General features: G+C 56.3%; 1 protein-coding gene across 13 annotated transcripts in view; it reads right to left on the reverse strand.

Moving 5' to 3' along the window:
• Nucleotides 1–202: 202 nt before the first annotated feature.
• The window catches only part of TTLL1 (tubulin tyrosine ligase like 1), a 31357-nt gene continuing 4896 nt past the window's right edge, over nt 203–26663 (reverse strand). For 4 of the 13 annotated variants that reach the window (XM_043562813.1, XM_043562817.1, XM_043562814.1 and 1 more), the window contains 11 exons: nt 25773–25843; nt 22502–22618; nt 16689–16897; nt 15839–16019; nt 15077–15211; nt 14378–14486; nt 9292–9435; nt 6967–7053; nt 5135–5298; nt 949–1002; nt 203–476 (listed from right to left, as the gene is read on the reverse strand). In XM_043562813.1, coding sequence (XP_043418748.1) covers nt 347–476; nt 949–1002; nt 5135–5298; nt 6967–7053; nt 9292–9435; nt 14378–14486; nt 15077–15211; nt 15839–16019; nt 16689–16897; nt 22502–22614 — 1326 coding nt within the window. In that variant the 5' untranslated portion in view covers nt 22615–22618; nt 25773–25843 and the 3' untranslated portion in view covers nt 203–346. Of the gene's footprint in view, nt 477–948; nt 1003–5134; nt 5299–6966; nt 7054–9291; nt 9436–14377; nt 14487–15076; nt 15212–15838; nt 16020–16688; nt 16898–20992; nt 21278–22501; nt 22619–23652; nt 23775–25772; nt 25844–26663 lie in introns of those variants that run through there. The other 9 variants (XM_043562822.1, XM_043562825.1, XM_043562823.1 and 6 more) reach the window with 6 other exon arrangements.

Here is a 26663-nt window from a genome sequence, read left to right on the forward strand (position 1 = left end):
CGGGACGTGGGCCCTTCCCCCGTGGGATCCGACGCCATCTCCAGGCAGATGGTGTCAGAGTTGAGTTAAATCGTGGGACACCCAGCACCAGCCGGAGACGCGCAGAATCGCTTGGGGTGGGAAAAAATCCCCCCGTCTGGGGCCCGCAGTACCGTGCGAGAGTGACCGAGAAGCAGGGCCCCTCTCCCTCGCGAGACACTCCTTAACCTTTCAAAGAAGTGCCTTTATTTATTTACAGGGCTTACGAAAGGAAAAAAAGCTCTAGAAAAAAGGAAATTTCAAAATAGGCCCAGGTGCGGGGAGCATTTGGGAGGGTCGGGCTGCGGTCTTCTGCGCCTCCTGGTGGTCACTTCCAGGTTGTGAGGACGGTTCTCCCCGAGTCTCTCGATCGGCCCCCTCTGGGCCCCAGCGACTGGCCCTGGCGACTTCTCAGCTCCCGGTCGGCCCCGTCGCCCTGCGCCAGCTCCTCATCATAGCTGGAAACAGAGGGACATCTTCAGGGTCCAGCAGCAGCAATGCCATGCACGGCCACTGGCCGCTGAGCGGCGGCGTGGCAAATCCCGCAGCAGCCAGGGAAGCGGCCCGGCCCCCACCCTGCGCTCCCCCAGCCCACCAAACCCTGCCCGAGGCCACAGAGCGCAGGCGTGCTGCCTCGTTAAACTGTTTTCGGGAACAGCTGACATCTTACAAAAGGCTACCAGATGGAACGGCGCAATGACCCCAAGGGACACATGAGTGAGACACCAGGGTGGTGAGGGAGAAAGCTGACGTCTGGAAATATTTTTACGCACAGCATCTGGGGGCAGGTTATGACTGACCCCGGTTGAGATCGGGAACAGGGTGTGAATGACCCACCCGGGAGGAGGGGGCCAGGACAGGGAGAGGCTCACAAGAAAGCAGGGCCCTCCCAAGAAAGGCTAGATCCCGCCTCCACCAGCCTCGACTTACCTGCCCCTCTCCATTAACATTCGCGCACCAGGCCTGTGTAGGAAAGCGCATGATCTGTGTAGGAAACAGAGCCTGGGCTTTCGCCTTGGAAAGAACTGAGCTGGGACCCTGGATGCGCCCGCCCGATGATGACATCTATCGGGGCAGTCCCTGGCCCCTCTCGCCACGATGAGCCCCTCTTACGGGGTCCGTGAGGGTGGAGAAACCCCACTGCACCGCTTGCCGGCCCTGGCAGGTGCAGGCTCTGGCGAACGAGGTCTCCTATCCCCGCCGTGACTTCACATCACCCTCCTGCCTCAGAACAGCGGGCCTTATGATCCCCACTTTCTGTATGCTGTGAAACCTCATTCACGGGGGTCATTTGGTGGCCACGCCCTGACTGAGGACCCTCTGTGATAAGCAGACATTCATGCCAAATGCGACAGGGACTAAGATGCTGAGTTATGTTGCGTTGGCTGAATTTTGCTCACTTTGGGAAAACGGTATATTCCTGTTAAATGTTTATTCCCAGAATCAGAATCTGCACGTTGAGTGTGGTGTGGGACAGAAGCTTCTCAAGCTGCAGAACACAGTCTCTGCATCGTGCTTCTGGTGGCAAACTGGGGGCTGAGAAGGAAGGGCAAGGAGGGGGAAGGCCAGTTTGTTGGGCTTCTCTCTGTCGGGATGGGGATCAGGGCAACAACGGGGGACCCCCGTCTCCCCCGTCTCCCTAAGGAGAGATGATGCCGAAGGGAGGACTCCCCAGGGACGCTGGAGGGTCCGCCTGTGGGGGGTCCTCCCAGGAAGCCTCCCGGGCCCCTCTCCACCCCAGGGACTGCTAGAGCCCCTGGACGCCCCGTTCGTATGTCAGCACCCACCCGTTGGCACCTGCTGCCGGTTCTGTGCCTGTGCTGCTGACCTAAAGGCCGGAGTGACCCCATCCATCTGGCTCGCACTTGCCCCAGCACCTCGCTCTGGGGCGGGTGTGCAATGAGAATGTACTGAATGATGGGGGGGGAGACCCACACAGGGATTACCAGTCTCACTGTGCATTTGTGCTGGTGTGTGCAGCTTGCAAACATGACAGAAACAAGCATTTGGCAAGCAGCTGGCATCTGGGACGAGCTGTTCCCAGGGGCGGGATGGTCCCCGATGGAGCTAATGTGGAGGAGAATCAGGCAGGAGGGTTTTCAAGGGCCCCCTCCCATTCTAGCAGGCTTTCCTCCTGGCTTTTTTTTTTTTTTTTAGTTGACTTATTTTGAGAGAGGGAGAGAGACTGAGACAGCTCGCACAGCAGGGGAGGGACAGCAGGAGAAGGAAAGAGAAAATCCCAAGCGGGCTCTGTGCCGTCAGCTTGGAGCCCAATGCAGGGCTCGATCCCACGAACTGCAAAATCGTGACCTGATGTGAAATCCAGAGTTGGTTGCCCAACCGACTGAGCCACCCAGGCGCCCCTCCCCCTGGCTTTTTGACAAGTGGATGGCAGTCATCGGCAGGGTTCAGGCAGTGTTTTAAAGCCTGTACGAGTGTACCCAGCACCTTCAGACCTGGGCCTGGAGGCCGCAGGTACAGAGGGCGGGGCCTCATGGCTTGAAGGCCGGGACGGCAATCAGGGTGACGAGAGCGCCTATTTCTGGGGGCCGGCGGCAGCAGCAGCCCTGTGACCTTGGGCAGTTAACTGGCACCCCGGCTTCCTCCTCCTCCTGCCGGCACCCCCGGAGGACGGCTGGGAACAACACTCCAGGAAGGCAGAGCACCTAGCTGGGCAGGAAGCCGGGGCCCGCCCTCCTGCTTCGGGAGGGAGGCAGAGGCTGTGAGCCACAAACAGGATTCCTGCCTATGAGGTCATCTGAAGCACAGGGAGCAGTCCTGAATGGAAGCGTCTGGAACTATCAGCTCTGTGCTGGAGCCTTCCTTACGTATGGGGTGGGGTGAGGGCAGCTGAGTGGGTTGGTGGGGGAGGGGGGGTTACCTCTCTGTCTCTCACCTAATGGCAGGGAGGCTCTGACCTCTGCATCTTCAACGGGGAGCAGAGCGCCGCCCTCCCCCGCGATCCCAGCAGCCCCGCCACCCACCACCCTGGGCTGGGAGCTCGCGGATCTGGATCCGGGTCCCTCACGCTGCTGGCGAGAGGCAAGACTCCTCCCCACGCTCTGCCCCCACCTGTCTCAGAGGCTGTCGGGGCTCAGCCCCCGTCTCCTCCATGTCACCCTGCACGTCCCTCGCTGCCACCCCCAGAGGCCCCGCACACGCTCCAGTCTGACTCCCCCCCCCCCAAACTCTTCCTTCGCGCCCTCAGATCTCCGTCGCCAGCAAACCCGAGTCCTCGGCCTCATCCTGGAAACGTCCCCTGCACCTTCCCGTGCTAAAACCTGGCTCTCCCTGAAGACGTTGCTCCCCTGCAGCCCCGCCCGTAGGGGTGCTCTCTCTCCCACCCACCATTCCCCTGGGCCTGCAGCAAGCCCCGCTCGTCAAAACCTCCTTCCCGGGTCGGGAGGACCCACCACCCTCCTTGCGCGGTTACCCAGAACCCTCCACGGCGCTGCCCCTAACTGCTTAAGGCTCAGGCTCCTGGCTCACAACCCCGGCGACCGCAATGACCAAACAGAGGAGACCCCAGTTCCCTGACCCTGCGCCCCCTCCCCCCACGACCTTGTCCTCCCCCAGCTCAGCCCATTCCCACGGCACCTGACCTTGTCCCGTTCAGCAACCGCCATTCCTGCAAAACCCGGACCGCAGACGCTCACCCTGACCTCTCCTCTCCCGCTCGCTTCCCGGGCGTCCCCACCCCAGCAACTCCAACCACCGGGATCTCGGATCACCTCCCACCCCTCCCACTGTCCTCCTCTCTCGCCATCCTCCTTGCCTGACAAGCCCCCAGAGCGGCTCACTTCCCACCCTCTGCTCACCCTGCACTCGGACCAGGCAGCTGACCGGGGCTGGAGAAAACGGTCAAGGGCACCGAGCGCTCGCGCTTGAAGCTCCCCTCCGCCACCCTTGGAGGCTCCGCGCTCTTCTCTGCGGAGCTGACCTTCCACCCTCCCCTGTACCGCTCGCCCATCATCAACGCCACGCAGGGCAGAGGCTCTGCGGTCCAAGCCCCCGCGCCCGCCGCGCCTCCAACTGGGGGCCTGGGACCTTGTGCTGCGAGAAATTCACTACAAATTTCTTCCCTTGTTTTCTTGAAACATTAAACACCCGTTTTTACTTTCACAGAAATACGTAACGTGAACCTGACACACGGGCCCCTTCCAGTTCGGGACACTATCTCCCTTTTCTCTCCGGCTCCCTTCCACACCTCACGGCCTGTGGCGGCAACATCCGTGTGGACAAGCTGATGCGCGGCCCTCCACGTTTCCGGGCTCGCCCACGCTCACGGAGGCAGCCCGACACACAGACGTATGTCCACGCTGGGGGGGGGGGGGGGGGGTTGAGGCCACTGCCCGTTTAACAAGGATTCTGGGATGCGCTTTCCTCCCTCAGCGTCCCCGGCCCCGCGGCAGAGCTCCTGGGCCACGTTCCAGTGGCCACCCACCACCCAGTGGTACGAACGAGTGGTACTTCACGTATCCACTGCCCTCCTGACGCTGCTCCCACTTTTTGTCACTGTCGATGGGCCACACCACCTCTCTAAACCTTTGTTTCCGCATGCCTAAGGTGGAGCTAATGATGACACTGACCTCGGGAGGTGGCTGGGGGAACGAAGCACGGGAACACGGGAGTAAAGCCCTTGGCAGTTTCTGGCATGTGGTCAGCCCTCAACTGCCTGCTACTATTGTTACCATTTCTTGTCCTTCCCTCTGTACAACAGCCCCACTCAAAAGGCGCACAAACTGAGGCTCAAAGAGTTGCAGAGTTCCTCAATGTCATCCAGCTCCAAGTGGCGGGGCCTGGGTGCGAGCTGGGCCCGGGGTGGGGCGGGGGGGGAGGGAGGTAAGCCACAGAGATCTCCTGTTCCCACCTTACAAGGTGCCCAGCGTGTGGCAAACGCTTCATGAATAATTATCAAACAAAAGGCCTAGACAAACACCTAGTTTAATATCCGTTTCTTCGCTACCACGTGATCTATCCCGGAACACCGTTAGTAAAAGAAATACTCGGCCCAAACAAGGCAAGTCCACACGCAACCAGAAAATCCAAGCTGGGCCTTGCCACCCCTCCGTCTGACACACACGAGGACGGCTGCCCGGTCTGCACGCCAACTTACAGAATTTCGTAATTGCCAAGAACTTCCTTCGGGGGTGATTTGTTCCATTTACAGTCTGGAATCTCGCCATTAGGGACTGCGATATTGAGGGTGTCATTGATCAGGTTATACTTAAGGATTCGGTCGTTGGCGGTGCTGGAGGTGAGAGACGGGGACGCGTTCACCTATGAGAGGAAAGGAATCACTCTTCACGTGGATCACTGGCTCCTCTGGCATGAAAACACAGACTGCAGAGGAAAACGCTGGCTACCGCGCCTTTTAGGCAAAACTGTCAATTCGTCCCCTTAACGTATAGTATCTTCAGGCACCTTGTATAGGAAGCGTTTTAGGGTCCTACTTTCATCAGCTGTTAGACGAAATATAAAAAGTCAGACACAGGTTGGGATTACGACCTACAAATCGCTCAGCGCACAGATAAAAATGTTGAGTGAACGCAGATCATAAACCTAACCTCTGTGTCTACCTGTGTGGACACTCTACCCCAAGTATTGGAAGCCACTCAGAGCTTTGCTAGAATCAGCAAAGCCAATTAACCTGAGTAGCATCGTGGGGTTGAAGTAAAAAGTCATGTGTCCCCGGGGCGCCTGGGTGGCTCAGCTGGTTAAGCGTCCGACTTCGGCTCGGGTCATGATCTCACGGTTCGTGGATTCAAGCCCCACGTCGGGCTCTGTGCTACCAGCTGGGAGCCTGGAGCCTGCCTCTGATTCTGTGTCTCCCTCTCTCTCTGCCCCTCCCCTGCTCATTCTCTCTCTCTCTCTCTCAAAAATAAATAATAAAGATTTTAAAAAATTAAAGAAAAAAAAAAGGAATGTGTCCCCTTTGCTCCGCCTTTTAAGCAATCTCAACACTCAACATGGGGCTCGAACTCACAACCCCGAGATCAAGAGTCGCATGTTCCACCGAATGGGCCAGTCGGACGTCCCCAGTGGGCCCCTTTTTGGCGAAGAGAGTAATACCTCACCAATAAAGCAATATTCTGACAAATGGAACCCATCTGATAAACGGAAGGTTAGTCCCCTAAGGCCTCTGAGGAGCTAAGCAACGTCAGGAGTCCTCAGGTTAAAATGCACGGACTGGGTGGAGAGTCCCGCAGGCCCTCAGTCACCAGCTATTTACTCCACTTCAGGCACAGCTGTAAGGACCTTGGTTAGCTGCTTCCTCAGGCCATGGCAGAGTGGAGGCAAAAACCTGCAAGTTACTCGGGTTTCTCCCAAACAGTCAGGCTGTGTCTTCGTGCTGCTGGTAGGGTATCCAACGTATACAGTCAAAGGGGCTGCATGAACCTCAGGCGCCCTTGAAATTACCACTGTAGCATATCATCATGCCCTAATTATCATAAATAGGCTACAATTAAGGTCTGTTATGTTAGAAGGAGTATTCGTCATATTCACAATTAAGGTCCTGGCTCATCAAGGAAAGCTCGACTGCCATTCAAGTGAGTCGCTTTAAAATGGAAAAAAAGGGCTCTGCAGCGCAATGGCTAGCGCACTGAACTTCTGAAATGGAAAAACAGAGCACGTAAATATTTTACACACGCGTCTGTCGATCTCTCTACATATCTGTGTATGTCTCTGCACACGCGGGTTGGGCAGCGTAAGAAGTAACCCGGGAAGAGCTATTTTGGAAGTTTGCTCTCTGATAACCTGACTCTTCCGGCAGCTTCCCGCAGGGGCGGCTCCCACTGTCCACCATCAGCAAACTTGTCCGACCTGCCCGTCTGTCCCCGTCACCTTCCAGAGCCTCACGTGCCCCGGCCCTGCCGCCTGGCCTGAGAGACGGGGCAGAGGCAGCCGGGAGGGCGACCGGCCACACGCGTTCCTGCAGGCGGTTACCTCAATCAGCCAGGGCTTCAGCTTGTCGTCGATGATGATGTCATAGCCATAGCACTCGAAGCAGTGTTTGTCGTTGTTCATCACCGGCTGTAAGACAGGAACTAGTGTCTTGTACAGCCAGCCTCGGGAGGGCCCGGCTGGGACCACCGCCCCGGACACACGGCAGGTCACAGGGCAGGACCTCCTCGGGGTCCCGACGTGACGTGCGGGGTCTCACCACCGAGATCAGCGCTCCCCACCTCCACCCCCAGTGCCGCCTCCCATCCTTCCCCGGCTCCTCCCACAGGGCCCAGACTCAGAAACCTCCCTCGGCCTCTGAGGGCACTTCCTGAAGCGATTACCGGTGTCTCCGGGTCTCACTCATCAGAGGCTTGATCAAAGCAACCATGTCTCTGTTGGCATGGGACTGTCCTCAGAGTGGACAGAAACCCAGCTCCAGAGTCCAGGCCTGTGCAACCTCATCACAGGCCCTTCTCAGGTCCTTAGGGATGCGGGGTGCCAGCCTACGAACCTCCCTTCTCTTTGTTTTTTTTTTTTTTTTTTTTTTTTTTTTTTTTTTTTTAAATTTTTTTTTCAACGTTTATTTATTTTTGGGACAGAGAGAGACAGAGCATGAACGGGGGAGGGGCAGAGAGAGAGGGAGACACAGAATTGGAAACAGGCTCCAGGCTCTGAGCCATCAGCCCAGAGCCCGACGCGGGGCTCGAACTCACGGACCGCGAGATCGTGACCCGGCTGAAGTCGGACGCTTAACCGACTGCGCCACCCAGGCACCCCCCTCCCTTCTCTTTGACAAGCCAATCCGTTTACTAAAAATTTGGGGACTTTCTTTTTAACTTTTTTTGTTCCATTTTTATTTTAAAAACTTTTAAATGTTTATTTTTGAGAGAGAGAGAGACAGAGCATGAGCGGGGAGGGGCAGAGAGAGGGAGACGCAGGATCCCAAGCAGGCTCCAGGCTCTGAGCCGTCAGCACAGAGCCCGACGAGGGGCTCGAACCCACAAACCGTGAGATCCTGATCTGAGCTGAAGTCCGACGCTTAACCCACTGAGCCACCCGGGTGCCCCTCTTTTTAACTTTCAATTCCACTTTATAAACCGTTCTCCAGGTACATAAAAAACCCTGCCAGCCGCTCGCTTACAATGCAGGTCCCCAGGCCCCACCGAGGCTGCGTGGATGAAAACCTGTGGGAAGGCCTAGCAAGCAGCCATGTCACATACACCTGGGGACCCTGCTGCCCCCCACAGTGAGTAAAGCCCACAGACACAGCAGTGAGGCCTTCTCACACATTAGCGGGCGTGTGGACTCTATTTCAAACACTGGATCTAGAACCAAAAACTCCTGAGGGGGAGACAGGCCAGTCCAGCCTCACTCACTGGAGGAAAACTAGGGTGGGGGGGGGGCAGAGGCTGGTTTCCCAGGGGAGTCAGTGGGCCCGCATCTCGCCGGGGAGTGGTCCTACCCCGGCCACTGCCCACACCACCGTCCCAGCAGCCCGTGCAGGACAGGAGGTTGCTAGCTCCCCCGGCCCCCACCCCACTGTTTCCCGGTTTCCCAGAGACGGCCTCCGAGGCTCAGAGGGGCTGGAGCACCCTCCACGGGACGTGCCGCCTACTCTCCGGGCCGGGCCGAGCGTCCTCGGGTGTCACACCCACTGGGCCTGTCTGCTGGGAGCCCCCTCGGCAGGCCTGGGCCCCAACGCCTGTCCCCGCGCTTCCCTACTCCGGGGCCGGGCCTCCCTTTTGCTTCTGAGTCACGGGGTGATGAGCATCTGGGACCCCACATGTGAAGCTCGGGGCACAGCCGCCCGCGCACCGGTGGCCTGCTGTTCATCCCTTCCCGTTGCCTCAAAACCAGCCGCACACCTGCTTCGGCACAGCAAAACAAGACACCAACGGGGACTGCGAGCCAGCCAACGAGGAGCACGCTTGGGGCAACAGGGAGGTGGGTTTCTAGCACCCCGATGTCCGTGACCCCACAGAGCGGGAGGCCCAAACTCGAGGAGGCCACCGCGAGTCCACCTCTGACCAGCAGCTTGCGCCAAAACACGCCCCCTCGATCCGATGGCACGGACGGGCTGCAGGGGACACCGGCAGGACTCGCCCGGGCCGGCGGCTGCCGCGGAAGGCCCGGCAGCCGGTACGCCCTGGGCGGCACCCGGCCGGAAGCTGGCCCCTCTCCCTCCGCCAAGCTGCCCCGGCCTCTGGCAGACGTGTGGCCATGCGGCAGGTGGGCCCGTAAAGGCAAGTCTCCATAGCCAAAGAACCAGCAGCCCTCCCCGTCCCACTCGGTGGCTCCCAGGCCCGACCCCCGCCTTTCTCTCACCGCCACGGCCTTCAGCGACTGCACGATGATCCAGTGGATCTCGTCGAACAGCTTGCCGGTCACCTCCTTGCCTCGGGTGCTCTCCAGGTACAGCCGCAGGTTGTTCACCGTCCACTTGCCCCCGTGGATGTGGTTGTAGTCCTCCTGGCGACGGGAAAGGACACGGGGCCCCAGGCAATGCACCCTGAGGACCCCAGCACTTGCTCTCTCACCCTAGAACGGTGCTGGGTGCTCCTGCCCCGTGAGGACCTGGACCTCCTATGTGGCGCTTGGTTTAAAATACCCACCTGTGGGCGCCTGGGGGGGCTCAGTCGGTTAAGTGCCCGACTTTGGCTCAGGCCGTGATCTCACAGTTCGTGAGTTCGAGCCCCGCGTCGGGCTCTGTGCTGACGGCTCGGAGCCTGGAGCCTGCTTGGGATTCTGTGTCTCCCTCGCTCTCTGCCCCTCCCCCGCTCATGCTCTGTCTCTCTCAAAAATTAAAAAAAAAAAAAAAAAATTAAAAAAAAAATACCCATCTCTGGGCACCTGGGGGGCTCAGTCGGTTAAGTGCCCAACTCTTGGTTTCAGCTCAGGTCACGATCTCAGGATTCACGAGTTCGAGCCCCACATCAAGTTCTGTGCCAACGGTGCAGAACCTTTTTGGGATTCCCTCTCCTTTCTCTCTGCCCCATCCCACTCGTGCTCTCTCTCAAAATAAACTTTAAAAAAAAATTAAAAAAAAAAAAGAACCACCACCTCTGTAGTTCACTCACAATTAGCAATTCATACCCTGCAATGAGGGCGGAGTATGTCACCCAGACCCCCCTTCAAGATCACGACACTCACTCTTCTGGCGGAGACCCTCGCTGGGAGCTGCCCTTGGCTAAGGGGAGCAGAACGGTCCAAGGTCACGCCCGCCCCAGCGGCCCGTAGTCCGTGACGGGCTGATGCCAGGGAATCTCGGTCCCTGCTGCAGCTGCGCCCCAGCTCGACCCTCCCTCTGCCCTGTCCTCACCCCCCTTCCCTCCCCATGTTGCCCCAGCAAACCCCCCATGCACTCATCTCTGCCTCCGAGTCTGTTTCCGGAGAACCCAACCTGAGACAGGCCGGTGCCAGGCACCGTGGTCCAAGAGCACCCCACAACTGGTCACAACATCCCATCTGCGCGTAAGAGGGCTCGGGCTCGGGGAGGTTACCTGACCTGCCCAGGGTTCCACGCAGGCTGTGAGGGAGCTGGGACCCCCCATCCAGAGAGCTCTCTATTTCTCTGACTCTACACGTGAAATCTCTACCCCACTCCTCTTTTTTTGGAGGCAAAAAGCTAAAAATCCCAAAGTACATCTGGAGGTTGTGAGGCTAGGTTTCACTCTCCTAAATAAAAAGTTGAGAACTTTTGAAAAGAAAACCAGCCTAAGAAAGGACAAACACCACCGACTCAAAACGGACTTGGTTTTCATAGAAAAACAGAATTAACCACATTAAAAAAAAATACCTTTTGAGGTCAGAGACACATTTACACGTCAGTTTCACTTACCTTAAAAGACGAGCTACGCAAGCATGTTCACCTCAAATGGTCTCTCTAATAACTCAGTGTCTGTACCCCAAAAACAGGGACTCGGAGAAGTTACAGGGAAGCCAGGCTACCTGCCCACCCACACCTTTCTTTTTCCAGTTACAGATTCTCACTAGCAAGGAAAGTTTACTTAAAAGATAAAGTTCAAGGGGCGCCTGGGTGACTTAGTCGGTTGAGCGTCCGACTTCAGCTCAGGTTGTGATCTCGCGGTCCGTGAGTTCGAGTCCCGCGTCGGGCTCTGTGCTGACGGCTCAGAGCCTGGAGCCTGCTTCGGATTCTGTGTCTCCCTCTCTCTTTACCCCCCCTCCCGCCCCCACTCGCCCTCAAAAAATAAATAAATAAATAAACAGGGGTGCCTGGGTGGCTCAGTCAGTTAAGTGGCCGACTTCGGCTCAGGTCATGATCTCGCGGTCTGTGAGTTTGAGCCCCGCGTCGGGCTCTGTGCTGACAGCTCAGAGCCTGGAGCCTGTTTCAGATTCTGTGTCTCCCTCTCTCTGACCCTCCCCTGTTCATGCTCTGTCTCTCTCTGTCTCAAAAATAAATAAAAACATTAAAAAAAATTTTTTTTAATAAATAAACATTAAAAAAGAAATTAAAAAAAAGATAAAAGTTCTAGACATATAAAGTATACACGGCAAAACACTGTCTTCCACAAGCACAGACCTAAAAAGCGAGGAAATGTGTCCTGCTGTTAGGACTGTAGCAACACTAGTTAATCAGATTTACTCCAGGACACTCTATCAAATCAATCTGCAAACACTGCCCATGTCGGGATGCACCCCTGATCTCTCCATCCCCTTCTCTGCCTGCTGGATTGATCCCGCCTCCCGGTGCCCCCCGCCCCACACTCCTGCACCCCCTCTGCAGCCCTGCAGCCTCCCTTATCATCAGTCTTCTGTGATCTGCCTCCCCTGCTGGTCTCTGAGCCTCCTGAGGGCAGGCTGTCCGAGGGCATCTCTGTCCCAGGTGTCGGGCTATGCTCTGCACCCAGGGACACTCGGGAGATGCAGCCGTAGACTGCTTGACGTGTCAGTGTCCCCTGTAACATCTGTCCTTCATGCGATTCTGAATCGGAGCCACGTGAGGCTACCAGCAAGTAGTCTCCTCAGAGGAAGGACTTCCTCACGTTAAAAAATTAAGCATTTACCAACAGAACCGACAGGGACGGCACAGAGGCTTCTGGAACACTGCAACGATGCCAAGCTAAGGTCCTGCCTTCTGCTCTCTCCTTCCACGGGTTAAAAAAAAGTGACTTCTGTTTCTTATTGATGCAGCAGTGACTCAGCTGACTGGTGTCCTGAGAAGGCCCATCAAATGGAGCCCTCCCAATGTCAGTGTGGCCCTGCAATCCACGGGGGGGTTGGGGCAGGCCAACGTATTCTGCACTGTCCTCAGAGAAACCAAGAGGACTGGAGGCCGGTCACTGGCCACACCCACACCCACTGGCCACACCCACACCCAGGCCTCACTAACTTGGCTACAAAGGGCCTGATGTCATTGCTCAGCTTTCTCCAAACGGCTGCGTCCCCTGAAAACTCATTTTCCCAATTCATTTTTTTTTCAAGATTTTATTTTTTACATTTTTTTGATGTTTATTTTTTGAGAGGGAGAGAGAGACTCAGAGTGTGAGCAGGAGAGGGGCAGAGAGAGAGGGAGACACAGAATCCCAAGCAGGCTCCAGGCTCCGAGCTGTCAGCACAGAGCCCGACACGGGGCTCGAACCCACGAACCGTGAGATCATGACCTGAGCTGAAGTCAGACGCTTAACCGACTGAGCCACCCAGGCACTCCAAGATTTTATTAAGTAATCTCTACACCCAACGTGGGGCTCGGACTTACAACCCGGAGATCAAGAGTCTCACACTCCACTTACTGAGCCGGCCAGGCGTCTCCGTTGTTCCAATTCTTCTGAATAAAGTTCTGGCCAAGCCATCCTTTCTCCTCTAATCTTGACCATGTAACAGTGATGCTCAGAAGTTTGCTCTCACGGAAACCCGAGGGACAGTGAACCAGGGTTGGCCTCACACAGAAGACCGTCAAGGCCCTCAGTAAATGGTGGCCATTGTCATTTCATTACCAGCAAGGTAATACCAGGGATCTGTTTGCAGATGAGGAGGCCCAGGGAGGCCGTGCGACTTGCCCAAGTCACACAGAGAGAAGTGATAGATGGAGGACTGAGCCCATGCTGCTCTGAACAAACCCTTCAGTAGGTGACTCAGAAAAGCTTGGTTTGGGGGCGTCTAGCTGGCTCAGTCGGAAGAGCATGCCACCTTTTTTTTAATATATTGTTTTTAATGTTTATTTGTTTTTGTAGGAGAGAGACAGAGCCTGAGTGGGGGAGGGCCAGAGACAGAGACGGAGACACAGAAGCCAAAGCAGGCTCCAGGTTCCAAGCTGTCAGCACAGAGACTGACCCGGGGCTCAAACCCACAAACTGCAAGATCGTGACCTAAGCCAAAGTTGAATGCTTAACCAACTGAGCCACCCAGGTGCCCCAAGAGCCTACAACTATTAATCTTGGGGTCATGTGAGCCCCACAGCGGGCATAGAGATTACTAAAACAATAAACTTAAAAAAAAAAAAAAAAGAAAGAAAGAAAGAAGAAGCTTGTTTTCTATCAATGCTTACCCTCTTTCCACTCCAATTATACAAAAAGGACCAGGATACTCAAGGCCTCCAATCAAGCAAGATCCAAACAGAAGAGTCTTTCATAAAGAAATGAGACCTTCAGAACATTTTTGTTAGGACCAGATTAAAGCCCCAAAGCCCACACAGAACCGACAAGGTCCTGGGGCCCGGCCTCGCTGGCCTCACCGGGTACCTCTAACTCCACCACCCTCAGTCTGGGGGCTCCAGCCACCCTGGCCGTCTCTCAGCTCCTGCAACACTCCTTCCTGCCACGGGATCCCGGCACAGGCTGTACCCTCTGCTAGAACGTTCCCTCCCCACCTCCACCCGGGTAACCCCTGCTTATACTTCAGGTCTCTGCTTGAGCATTTCTGCACACGGAAGCCTTCTCCGGCCACCTGGACCAGGGACTTCATTCCATGCTCTTCCGGATCTGTGTCCCCTAGCTTGAGAGCACGCGGCTCAGTTCGTGATGACACATTCACCGCTGTGATTACTTGACGGCCGTCTTCCCCTACGGGCCAGGCTCCGTGAGTGGGGACCATCAACGTCGCCCTGGCCACTCAGCACGAGACCAACCCAGACAGGTGCTCAGGGAGACTTTGCTGAACGAATGGCCATGCAGGAGCCCTCTCGTGAATCCTTCCGCCACCCCCATGAGGGGGTAACAGGATCTCCTTTCACAAATGGAGAGACCGAGGCCCCGAGAGTTCCAACGGACGGGCCCGCGGCCACGGAACCAGAAGGGCTGATGTGCCAGATCCTTAAAGCTCCCACTCCTCACGAGTGCCAGGGCATCTGGAATCCGGCTCCCGGACCCGCTTCGCCCGCGCACGCGAAAAGAAGGAGAGAGAAACCCACAAAAGCAGCCCATTTCCGTAAGCTGCAGCGAAGGGACGCACTCACCCCGTGCTTCTGGATGGCGACGTTGGTGAGATGAACAAACATGTTGTCCAGCTCGCTGGTGCTTGGGGTGTACTTCACCGTGCAGAAGCGGCAGAATCCAAGTTTATACCTGCGTGGGAATTCAGACCGCGTCAGCACGCTGAGGAGAAGCACAGATGAGACCGAACACTTTGCTCTCTTCCCAGAGCCGCTGTTTGCAGCATCTGGGGGACTCAGCTGGTCGGGCGTCCGACCTCAGCTCAGGTCACGGTCTCACGGTTCGCGGCTTCGAGCCCCGCGTCGGGCTCTGTGCTGACCGCTCGGAGTCTGGAGCCTGCTTCGGGTTCTGTGTCTCCCTGCTCTCTCTGCCCCTCCCCTGCTCACACTCTCTCTCTCTTTCTCTCATAAATAAACATTAAAAAAAAAAATAATAGAAAGACCTGCTTTTTGATTCAGGCCGTTAAAAGAGCTGCTTTTTCATTTTTCACGGTTTTCTTCTAACGGTCACGCTAAGGTACAATTCCTAGGCCACAGGACTCCCCCACCTAAAGTGTATGACGCAGTGGTTCTCGGTATACTGAGACTTGTGGGGCCACTACCACGATCGAGAAACCCTGTGACCGCCAGCCGTCACCCCCCACGCCGCTAATCTGCTTTGTCTCTGAAGGGCTGCGTCTCGTGAGCTGCCGACCAACAAGACAAAACCCCAGCGACTCTCACATGTAACAGCGCAGTGGGCGGTACGTAGACACCAGCACGTACAAGCGCAGGTCAAACTTCCTCCCGCCGATCAGCAGCGGGTTGTTAATGTACAGGGAGATCACGTAGGCCTCCTTGGTGGACTGGGTCACAAACCTAAGGGCGGCGGAGACGGTCAAAATTAGATGGCAGAGTCCAAAGGCCCCCATCGCGTCGGGGGGAGAAGACGGCGGTGAGCTGGCGTCCACGTGGGAGCCCCCAAGCCTGAGACCCCGCCCCAGAGGACAGTGCCAGCAGCCCCCCCCCCCGGGAACCCACCAGGGAAGTGCTCCCTGCGCCTGACCCACCTGGGTGCCGGCAACGTGCACTCAAACTTCAATGCTCCGCACAAGGAGGTGACCCTGCCACGCCCGGGAACGGTGAGCCACCAGCCCTCCGGGAGAGAACCACCTCCAGCATCTCTGTACAGTTCAGGACCCGCAGAGGCAGGGTGGGCCCCAGACAAAACTGCCTGGCCTGGCATCTCAGTTCTGGGGAGCCCTCAAACGCTGGGCAGAGACCTGACCTGACGCGGCCTCACACTACCCCTGCTACTGATCACAGACACTCCTGTGTTCGCCTGTCCCATCCCCGTCTTGCCCCCGTGATGGTGCTGCTACTGTCCCCAGTTTACCCAGGTGAAGCATGTAAGCGTCCACAAAACAAAAGGTACTCAGACGGTAAGTGTAGACAGGGATTCAGACCCACACACCCTGGGCCCTGATCTTAAGCAGGTGCACTCACGACGATGTTTTGCTGTCCCGGGACCACTTTTTGATCTGCGAGAGCTTGTTGATCAAAAAGATGCCCTTTCCCTGGGCTTTGCCACAAGGTTTCATGATCCAGGTGCTGGAGGGGCTTTTCCTGAACTCCTCCACGAACAGGTTGTAGTCCGCGGGCAGCATGTAGGTGACCGGAACAAAGTCTGCAAGGTGAAAAAGAGGACGATGGCAGGTGAGCTAGCCCAACAGCGGCCACGGACGGAAACACACTGCCACGGCCTTTCCGGAGGCTGCTTCATGCCCTCTGCCCCAAGCCAGCGCCTGAAGATCAAGGCCCTGTGCCGTTCAGTTCCCATACAATAACCTCATCGCCCGTGTGCTAAGCGCTTTACAAACCTGTAATGCCCACAGCAACCTGTTGTCATTCCCATTTATCAGATGAGGAAACGGAGGCCCAGAGAGATTGGCTATATAATTTTTCCCAGGTAGGTAAAAGGATTCTGGAACTATCTGGCAGGCCAGCCCACCAGATAGAACAGGGACACGCCGTTCCGCCTGGGAACAGCCAGATGCGGTAGTGACCGCGAATTCCAAAACGCAGCTTGCAGCTCACGCCGTTTCCCTCCATCCACACACCGGGGACACTCTCTCCCTCGCATGCACCACACTCCCTGGGCACCCATGGAAACTCAGATCCCAACGTGAGCGCCAGCCTGCCCATTCCAGACACACGTGGAATGAGAGAGGCGCCTGTCACAGCTGGCACGAACATGTTCACCCACCAAAGCCAGCAGTCGCCATCCCGGTAGCTCGTGTGACTAAGGAACTCTAGGATTCATTTAACACGCGAGCCCAGTGAAAAAGGCACAAACCCAGATAGAGGTATTTCCCGTTTTCATCTTTTTCTGCCAGGGGACTCCCTTCTTTCTCCAGCTCCTTCCTGTATCTTTTAATATTCTTCACCATCAGATCCTTCCGGGTCAGTTCATAGTGGTTCGGAAAATGGTTGACTATTTGATCGTCTGAGAGCCGATAGCCAGTTTCGACACTAAAAACGTTTCGGATGGTTTGCACACTCATCCTAAAAGAGAAGCACAGAAGGGACGTGCAGGGCGAAAGCTCAGAGGAGGTCCCCGTGGTGGCAGTTCTCATTAAAGCTCGCGACCAGAAGGGCTGGCCTGTTCCCTGAGTCCCAGCACCCAGACCCGGAGATGCCCGGGCCACAGCGGCACAGCGTTGGGTCTGGTGACCGGCTGTGACCTGAACCTGAACTGAGGCAGGAGCAATTCTGAGTCCGTCTTACAGTGGGCGGTGTCATTGCCCAGCACAGAGGAGATACTCGATAAATGCTTAGTGATGAATCAATGACACCATTGACTGCTGATTACAAACTAATGAAAAATGGCCTCCTTCAGACTCTGAAATCAGGAAAACCATTTACACAGTATTTGCGCCCAAAGTCAAGAAGCACCCGGACCACTTTAAACCAAAATCACAGGGCAGGGGCGCCTAGGTGGTGGCTCAGTCAGTTAAGCGTCAGACTCCTGGTTTGGGCTCAGGTCATGATCTCACAGTTCGTGGGTTTGAGCCCTGCTCTGGGCTGACAGTGCAGAGTCAGCTTGGGATTCTCCGTCCCTCTCTCTCTGCCCTTATCCCGGTTGCGTTGTCTCATCTCAAAACAAATAAACAAACTTAAAAAGAAAATCACAGGGTGATTTAAGGGCTCTGGGTCATATTCTTGTAGAAACCGATGACAGGCCAGCACCCGAGTAAATGAGGACGGTTGAAAAGGAAATTGATTCCCTCTAATCCTCTAAGAAACCCAGCCTCCCGGACACACCCCTCCACCCTACCAGCCCCTCAGAGAGGCAGGGAGGGAGGGGGGGAGCAGGAAGGACTGGACTGGCACTCACAAGGGAGCCACAGGCAAGGCAGGCTGGCATGGCTTCTTGCTCTAGGCCCCCACCCCACCCCACCACACCCCGGGCACCAACCTACAGAGGGCCCCAAGCACCCAAAGGGTCTCTTCTGAGTCTATGATCATTAGAATGATGGGGGAATTTTCAAACTTTTAATTATGAAAGAGCTCAACCACAAGCAAAAGCAGAGAGGAAAGTGTAAGAGAATCCATTGCTCACTTTCGGGGCTGCAACCAGGCACCCAGTCTTGTCTTGATTGTACCCCACCTGTGCCCCACGGCACTGGCTTATTTGGAAGCAATTCCCAGACACGAGATTCCAACCAAAATGCTCCTGTGAGAATGTCTAACAGTTACGGACTTCTTAATACGTGATATCCTACTGGGGCGCCTGGGTGGCTCAGTCGGTTGAGCGTCCGACTTCAGCTCAGGTCACGACCTCGTGGTTCATGAGTTCGAGCCCCACGTTGGGCTCTGTGCTGATGGCTCAGAGCTTGGAACGTGCTTCGGATTCTGTGTCTCTTTCTCTCTGCTCCTCCCCCACCTGTGCTCTGTCTCTCAAAAATAAATAAATGCTAAAAAAAAATTTTAAAGAGAGATACGATATCCTCCTTCGTACTGCTGTCACAACTAAAAACAAGCAGCAGTGATTTCTGGATATCATCAAATATTAATCAGCGTTCATATTTCCCAAGTCATCTGATAAGTATTTTTAGAGCTCGTACAGATAAGGGTCAGGCCTTCTGATGAGTTGTTCTCTCTCTCCCGACTCGTTTAACCTACGGTCTCCCTGCTTTCTTTTTCCCTAGGCCATCTGTTTCTGGAGGACCCTGGGCCACTTGCCTTCTAGGTCCTCACACGCTTCTTCCTCAGCCCAGTGCCCTGGCTCCCGTGCCACCTGTCAATCAGGAGTCAGACCGCAAGGCCCGGGGAGCTGCAGGGCCATTTGGGGCACACCTACAACTGGGCCCGCCACGCCGAAGTGCTCGTCAGCCCTGAGCTCAGCGGCTCCCATACTGGGCGGGCCTAGACCCTTAGGTCCTTAGGGGAGACAAGATGGTGGACCCTCTGCTTTCATTTCTTCTTCCTGTGTTAGCAGGAATATTTCTACAAGGAGAAATGTCCCTTCATCAACAATCTGGATACCCCAAAACATAGCTCATAGAGGAAAGACTAACTAAATGCTTGGTTCTTGCCCTTTATTTATCGGTTTTCAAGATAATGAGCTGCTTCCCTACCACTCTCGGGTATGTGATGATATATTCTGGGTACCTCTTACTGCAAAGTGAGGTGCCTGGTGTTAGCAACTTAAGACAACAACCATTGGATCAGATCTTGTGGTTTTGTGGACCAAAACATTTTTTAAAATTTTTTAATCTATTTTTTTTTTTATTTTTTTTTTCAACGTTTATTTATTTTTGGGACAGAGAGAGACAGAGCATGAACGGGGGAGGGGCAGAGAGAGAGGGAGACACAGAGTCGGAAACAGGCTGCAGGCTCCGAGCCATCAGCCCAGAGCCCGACGCGGGGCTCGAACTCACGGACCGCGAGATCGTGACCTGGCTGAAGTCGGACGCTTAACCGACTGCGCCACCCAGGCGCCCCAAATTTTTTAATCTATTTATTGAAAGACAGAGAGAGAGAAAATGCGTAAGCGGGGAAAAGACAAAGAGAAAGGGAACGAGAGAGAGAATCCCAAGCAGGCTCTGAGCTGTCAGCGCAGAGCCTGACGTGGGCCTCGAGCCCACAAACCGCGAGATCATGACATGAGCTGAAGTTGGATGCTCAACCCACTGAACCACCCAGGTGTCCCTGTGGACCAAAATTTTGGGCAGGGCTCAGGCGAGCCTGCCTCTGCTCCATGTGGCACGGACTGAGGCCACTCGGTGGTATTCAGCCAGCGGATGACCCCATCTGGAGGGTCCAAGAAGGCGTCGTTCGTATGTTTGGCACCTTGGTGGGCACGGCTGGAAGGCCAGGAGTGGCTGTAACTACCACACACAACACAGCTCCTCCAGCCAGAGAGGCCCCACCTGGCAGCTTGGGGCTCCCGCAGACAGTTCCCATAAAGGAAGGGGAAGCTGCTAGTTTCTTAAGGCCTGGGCCCAGACCCGTCTCACCTCGGCTCTGCTTTGGCCAAAATGCTTCTGAGACCAGCGCCGAGAGGCCTTGAGAGCTTCCTCCCTCCCTCCTGGACCCCAGCCGCCCCAGGAGGGCAAGCCCAAGCCAGCTGGCTGGAGGGCCACGAGAGATCTGTGGCGAGAAGCCACTGTGGTCTTGGCCAACGGCATCCAAGACCAGACAAGCCCCGGCTGGACCCCCCAGGTGACAGCAGGGGAAGCCCAGGCAGGATCAGCTAAGTCCTGCTGGACCAAAGGAACCGACCAGCCAAACCGATAAATGCGCGTGCTATGCAAATGGTTGTTCCAAGCCTTAAGTTCTGTGGTGTTTGTTACACGCCATCAATCTGGCAGTCGCTGATTAATGCATCTCCCTAGCGCAGCCCTGACTCCCATGTTTCACGTGCTCCTACTTCCTGCCCTATACTCAAGCTGTGATCAGAACACAGATACAGTTTCATAATATGTTTTTCTTCAGATTTTTTGTTACACGATTTTCCAAATTGCTTTATAATTGTCCTAATTATTTTCATGGCTGCACCGTAATCCACTCGGTTAACTTGGTTACCTTTTCCTAACCATTTGACATTTAGTTGTTTCCGGTATTTTACCCTAACCAATTTTTAAGACTCGGTACACAGAGTGCTTAGGACAGGAGCTCTTAAGGCACCAAAGAGCCAAAGTTACACAGTTCCGCTCTTTTCTCTCTCTGTCTTGTGAAGACTGGCTCCAAGATGCTTCTTCCGTGGTAGGAAGCAGGGAGTCGCTCGACACCCTCCCCAGCGCCGATTAATTACCCAGAGAAGCCAAAAGGGCTCGCTGAGAACTGGCTAAGCCCATGGCACAGAGCCGTGGGACGCAGAGCGTAAGTACCAAACTCTCTCCTTTCAGAGCTCCCATGAAGCAGGGCTCTGGCTACATTTTTTCGCTCTACCTTCGAGGACGTGAACCCGATGCCAAAGCCCACACAGGGGCTGCACTTCTCTACCAGCCTCTCCCCGTCTGCATTCCATGCTCCCCCGGGGAAACTGGATGGTGGTTTAAAGCACAGGTATTCTCAGCTGCCAGGGGAGCAGAGAAAGGGTCATCCCTGCAGTGGCTGCTGGAGATGGAAGCGGGCTGCCAGTCTACACCGCACCTGGGCCAGGGCCGGGCTCTGGGAGGCTGGGACCAGCCAGACAAGGTCCTCAGTGTCATCGGGTTCACAGCAGCGCAGAAAGACGGGACAGGCGGGGAAATCCCAAACCCTGGCACGCGGCACTTGCTGCACAGCACTGAGGGGAGCCGTCTGGGAGGCTGGAGGGGCACAGGTGGCTTCTAGGGCAGGAGGCTCGAGGAGTGGTGTGCGAAGGCCAGCGACCGGTGGCCGCTGTCACATGCCACACGCTCTGTGCTTTACTGACTCATTTCAGGCTTCCGACAGCTGTGTTTGAAGGGAAAGGTCAAGTCCTCTGCTAAGGGCCACACAGGCAGCAGCGGGGGAGCCAGGGTGTAAAGCCAGGCACGACTTGGCTCCAGCGTCTGGACGTCTAACCGCCGGATGCGTGGCGTCCCCGAAGGATGGGCTGAGGAGGCAGAGAGCACCGCCCGTCTTAGCGGGTCGGCAGGGGAAAGCGTGCCGGCGGCTGCACTGGGGCGTGGGGGGGAAGGAAGTGGCTGGAACAGCAGGGAGTGGGTCTCAGGGAGTGGGGGACGCATAGGGTAAAAAGGCCCCCGGAGACCCACCAGCTCCCCTCCCTCAAAGGTTCGCTCAGGGCTCCGGGCGCGGGAGCTGCGGAGGATGGGGCCCGGCGAGATGACCACGGATCTGTGTTCGGGCGCACGACCCTGCCAGAGGGTGGAGGCCGGCCTGCGGCGGGCAGCACACCAGGCCCAGACAAGGGAGGACACGGGACCTCAGCCCACGAGGAGGGGGAGGCGGGGCGGGGGCAGGAGGCGAGGACAGCTCCCAGCTTTCTGGCCGGAAGGAGCACCACCGGGGAGTCAACACAATTGCTCTCCCGTTCGTGCGTCTCCCTCGCTTTTCGGTTGTCGTTACCCAGTGCAGCCAGCGCCCTCTGCCCTGCGAGAGGAAGCAAGGGAGGCACAGGCCCCTCCCCCGCGGTCCCCTTCCCCAGCGCCGGGCAATAAGGCACTGACTGGCGCCGCCAGGAGGGGCCTCTGGCTTCTCACCCGACCCCCCACGGGACTCGCCAGGCCGGGTTGTGCAGAACCGTCCTGGGACTTCAGACGCCAGGCTGGTAAACGGGAGTGTGAGGGCACCCCGCAACGCGTGCTCCCAAAGAGCTTGGGATGAAAGATGTGTCAAGGGGCGGGGGCGCCCCTCTGAGAACACAGCCTGTGCCTGGGCTACCGCCATTCACAAGACTGGTAAGAAGCCTTCAGGGGCGCCTGCGCGGCTGAGTCAGTTGAGCGGCTCTTGATTTCCGCTCAGGTCATGATCTCGCGGTTTGTGAGACCGAGCAGCCCTAGGGTCGGGCTCCGTGCTGACAGCGCACAGCCGGCTTGGGATTCTCTCTCTCTCTCCCTCTGTCTCTCCCCCGCGCGCACCTGTGCACGCTCTCTCTCAAAAATAAATGAAAATAAATGTTAAAAAAGAAAAAAGCAGGCTTCGGAAAAACAACCAAATCCTGCTTTTCGTACTTACCAGTAGAAGTTCCAATCTTCGTTTTCTGTCACTTGGACCCATCCTCTCTTTTCAAAGTTATTTATCAGCACCGACTTCTCGATATCAGTGACCCATTTCACTTTCCCTGCCATAATCCTGGAAGAAGTCAACTTGTTAGAGCTTTGAAACGGCAGTGGCCACAAGCTTCCCCTTCGCACACCCCAAGTTCGACCTGCTGGGCAGTGGTTCTCAGCCAGGGGCCACTCTGGCCCCCAGGGGACATCTGGCTGCGTCTTTTTTTTTTTTTAAGTTTATCTATTGATTTTGAGAGAGAGAGAGAGAGAGAGAGCAGGGGAGGGGCAGAGAGAGAGTGAGAGAGAGAGAGAATCCCAAGCAGGCTCCACACTGTCAGTGCAGAGCCCGACGCGGGGCTCAAACCCACGAACCTCAAGATCATGACCTGAACTGACATCAAGAGTTGGGTGCTCAACCGAGTGAGCCAGCCAGGCACCTCTGACCTCGTCTTTTGTTGTCACAACTGGGGGCAGGGAGGCTTCTGGCATAGTGAGTAGAGGCCAGGATGTTGCCCAATACCCTGCAGTGGACAGGACGCCCCCCCCCCCCCGCCCCAAAGCAAGTCCCCTAGGCCAAAATGTCAACTGGGCCAAGACTAAGAGATCCTGGCCTAAGCGGGGGAGAAAGACAGTAATCGGATAATTGCCACCCAGTGTATATCACGAGGCACGAGGCAGGGACAGCACTGGGGCTGTGAGAGCCACGGCAGGAGCTGCCCATCAGGGTGGCTGGGGAGAACCACCCTGAGCAGGAGGCCCTGGAGCTGACTTCCAAAGGGTGGGAGAGAGCGCCTGACCCAGCGTGAGCACCCCCAGCGCCCCCAGCGCTCCCTGCCTCCTCCCCTGCCCCGCTCCAATTCACTCTCTGTAAGTGCCGGTGACGCTTATGTGTTTATCTGACCCCGTCACTCCCGTCTACCAGTCTCCGGGCTCCCCAGTGAGCTTAAGATACGCAGACCCCTGCCCCTCACCTGCTTCTCCTTCCCCTGCTGTGTTCTCACCACACTGGTGGACTGCTCTGCCCACACTCCACCCCGGGACCTTGGCACATGCTGGTTGTCTCTGCCTACAGCACTCTCCCTCCCTCTCAGCCTGGCTGAGCTGCTGCCCACTCACCTGCCAGCATAAGCGAATGTCACCTCCTCCACAAGGCCTCCCTGACGCCAGGTACACAGGCACACAGCCCCTCAGCACTCCTGCAGTTCTGTCCCAGCTAGAGGGCAAGGGGGCCGGCCTTCTTCCTCGCTGCTTCGTGCCCAGGGCCTAGCACTGTGCCTGGGATGTGGTGGATGCTCCATTCAGACTGACCGACTATGGCCCCAGGCCTGTCAGTACCACGGCGTGACTTGGACAAAGTTAAAAGGTGGGCACCCAGGTCTGTGCTTGCTTTCGGAGAGGGAAAGAGAAGGCACTCCCGTGGGGCTCTCACACGAAATCAGCCCACTGCCTCCTCAGAGGAGGGACTGTGGTAAGAGCGCGGGCTCTAGGGCTTGAGTCTGAGGCCCAGTTCTGACACTCACTTGCTGTGTGACTCTGGACAAGTTACTTAACCTCTCTGAACTTCTGTTTCCTTAGGCATAAAATAAGAGTAACGACAGCAACCACCCATCTCACGGGGTTATAGTAAGGATTAACTGAACGAACACGTTAAGGCACTGAGAACAGGGCGCTCAAGAAATATCTGGTGTTATGACTGTCATCGTCCCCCTTATGGGTAAGGAAGCTGAAGCTCAAAGATTAAGAACCCGTATGAGAATCGGACTGAACGCTGGGGCGCCCGGGTGGCTCAGTCGGTTTAGCGTCTGACTCTGGCTCAGGTCATGATCTCACGGTTCGTGAGTTTGAGCCCCGCGTCGGGCCCTGTGCTGACAGCTCAAAGTCTGGAGCCTGCTTCGGATTCTGTGTCTCCCTCTCTCTCCGACCCTCCCATGCTCACACTCTGTCTGTCTCTCTCTCTCTCTCAAAAATAAATAAACATTAAAAAATTAAAAAAAAAAAAAAAAAGGAATCAGACTGAACGGGGCGCCTGCGTGGCTCAGTCGGTTAAGCATCTGACTCTTGATTTCGGCTCAGGCCATGATCTCATGGCTCGTGAGATCGAGCCAGCACAGAGCCAGCTTGAGGCTCTCTCTCTGCCCCTCCCCCGCTCGTGCCTGTGGGTGCCCACGCTCGCTCTCACACGCTCTTTCAAAATAAATAAATAAACATCAAAGAAAAATCATACTGAAGGGACCCATGGTGCCCTGATTTGAATTGAGGGTGACCCGACTCTGAAGCACCACCTCTTTTCACACAGTCCTCTGCCTCCCTGGCCTTCATTAGGATGATGCCAGTGGCCATGGGGTCAAGGTAATCGTCCTCTGTGAGCCAGAAGGTGCCATATGACAACGTAAGGCTGTTAACGTGGAGAGTCAGCAGTCACCGCACAGAAACGACGGTAGGGGCAGCTCGGGAGCCAGATCCCCACGGCTGTTACCCCGCACCCCTCACCGAGCAAACTCCCCACAGTGTCAAGACCCACAGTGGAGCCCGGGAGCCCGGTTCCCCACTTGAGTGCGGCCTCTAGAGCCTGCATCCCTGCCCAATCCGGCTCCAGCTCTGCTCTGCCCCCTCCAGTCCGACTGCAGACTCCAGGCCGGAAACGCCCACATCACCACCACCACCACCACCAGCAGGGGCGAAGTCCTACATCTCAGCGTGCCCCTGCCCCCTGGCACAGGTGCTGACCCACCCCGGGTGACCCAGCACAGTGCCTGATACCTGCCCTGTGCTTTAACAGTCAGCAAATACTTCCGGGGGGCCGGGGCGGGGGGAAGGGGGGAGTTGTCCTGGGTGGCTTAGTCGGTTAAGCATCCGACTCTTGATTTCCGCTCAGATCGCGATCTCGCAGTTAGTGAGATCGAGCCCCACGTCGGGCTCGGTGCTGACAGTGCGGAGCCTGCTTGGGATTCTCTCTCCCTCTCTCCCTCTCTCCCTCTGCCCCTCCCCTGCTCATGCTCTCTCTCATACTCTCTCAAAAATAAGTAAACATTTAAAGAAAATGCTTTCCAGGCACGATCCCCAAAACCAGTAAGGCAGACCGGACAGATATTCTCATCCTCACTTTACTGAGCAAGGACACGGAGCCTTCAAGGGGAGGTTTTCCTGGTGTGCCCCCGCCCCCCCTCCCCGGCTCCCCCTTTCCATCGTGTGGACAACGGGTGCTAAGGAAAACCAATCGCTCAGGCCGGACCCACCATAGGTACTTATGGAGCCAACAGGAACGTCCAATTTCTCTCCTTCAGTGACTCGTGCTGCGGGTTCTTACCTAAAACAAAATGAACACGCAGACGAAATGTACACGGCACAAGACCAAGAGACAGAGAACACCGCAAGCCGGCGCCTCGCCACGGTATCCGGGACATACGTCTTCTGCCGAACAAGGGCACGCCGCCAGATGCTTCGGGGCCTCACTGTGCTAAGTATCTCTGAATTCTATTACTTTCTGGCTCCCGCGGCCTCGTTGAGCTGCCGTGACACTCCTTCGTTTCGCGCACCCCTGCCTCGGCGAAACACCACCACCTCCCCGCTGCTGCTCCGGATCCAGCTCCGCCAATCACACAAGGCGCGGTTTAAAGGCCGCCTCCCCCAGGGAGCCGCTCTGGTCACCTTTTCCCTCCACCAAACCTCCTGTATCCCTCTCCTGGGATACAGTCGGCACACAGAACTTCCTGGCTTGTGTTTTAGTTCTCTGCGTACGTTCCTTCTAGAAGTGTGCGAGGTGAGGGCTCTCTCAGTCACCTGTTTCCTTCTCATCCCACCGATTCTTTCTAGGTTCAGGTGGGAGCCTTTGCAACAGAGCTCACAGTCCCTTCGGCCGGCCCCATTATCTCCAGATGGCGGGCTCAGTCGGTGAAACACGCGACTCTTAATCTCCAGCTTATGAGTTCAAGCCCCACACTGCGTGTAGAGATTACTTGAAAAAAAAGGAGGAAGAGGAGGAGGAGGAGGAGGAGGAGGAGGGGTGCCTGGGTGGTCCAGTCAGTCAAGGGTCTGACTCTTGGTTTCAGCTCAGGTCACGATCTCACTACGAGTTCGAGCCCCACGTCGGGCCCGGTGCTGACAGTGCAGAGCCTGCTTGGGATTCT

The sequence above is a fragment of the Prionailurus bengalensis genome, chromosome B4 (genome assembly GCF_016509475.1).
Source record: "Prionailurus bengalensis isolate Pbe53 chromosome B4, Fcat_Pben_1.1_paternal_pri, whole genome shotgun sequence".
Classification (NCBI taxonomy): domain Eukaryota; kingdom Metazoa; phylum Chordata; class Mammalia; order Carnivora; family Felidae; genus Prionailurus; species Prionailurus bengalensis.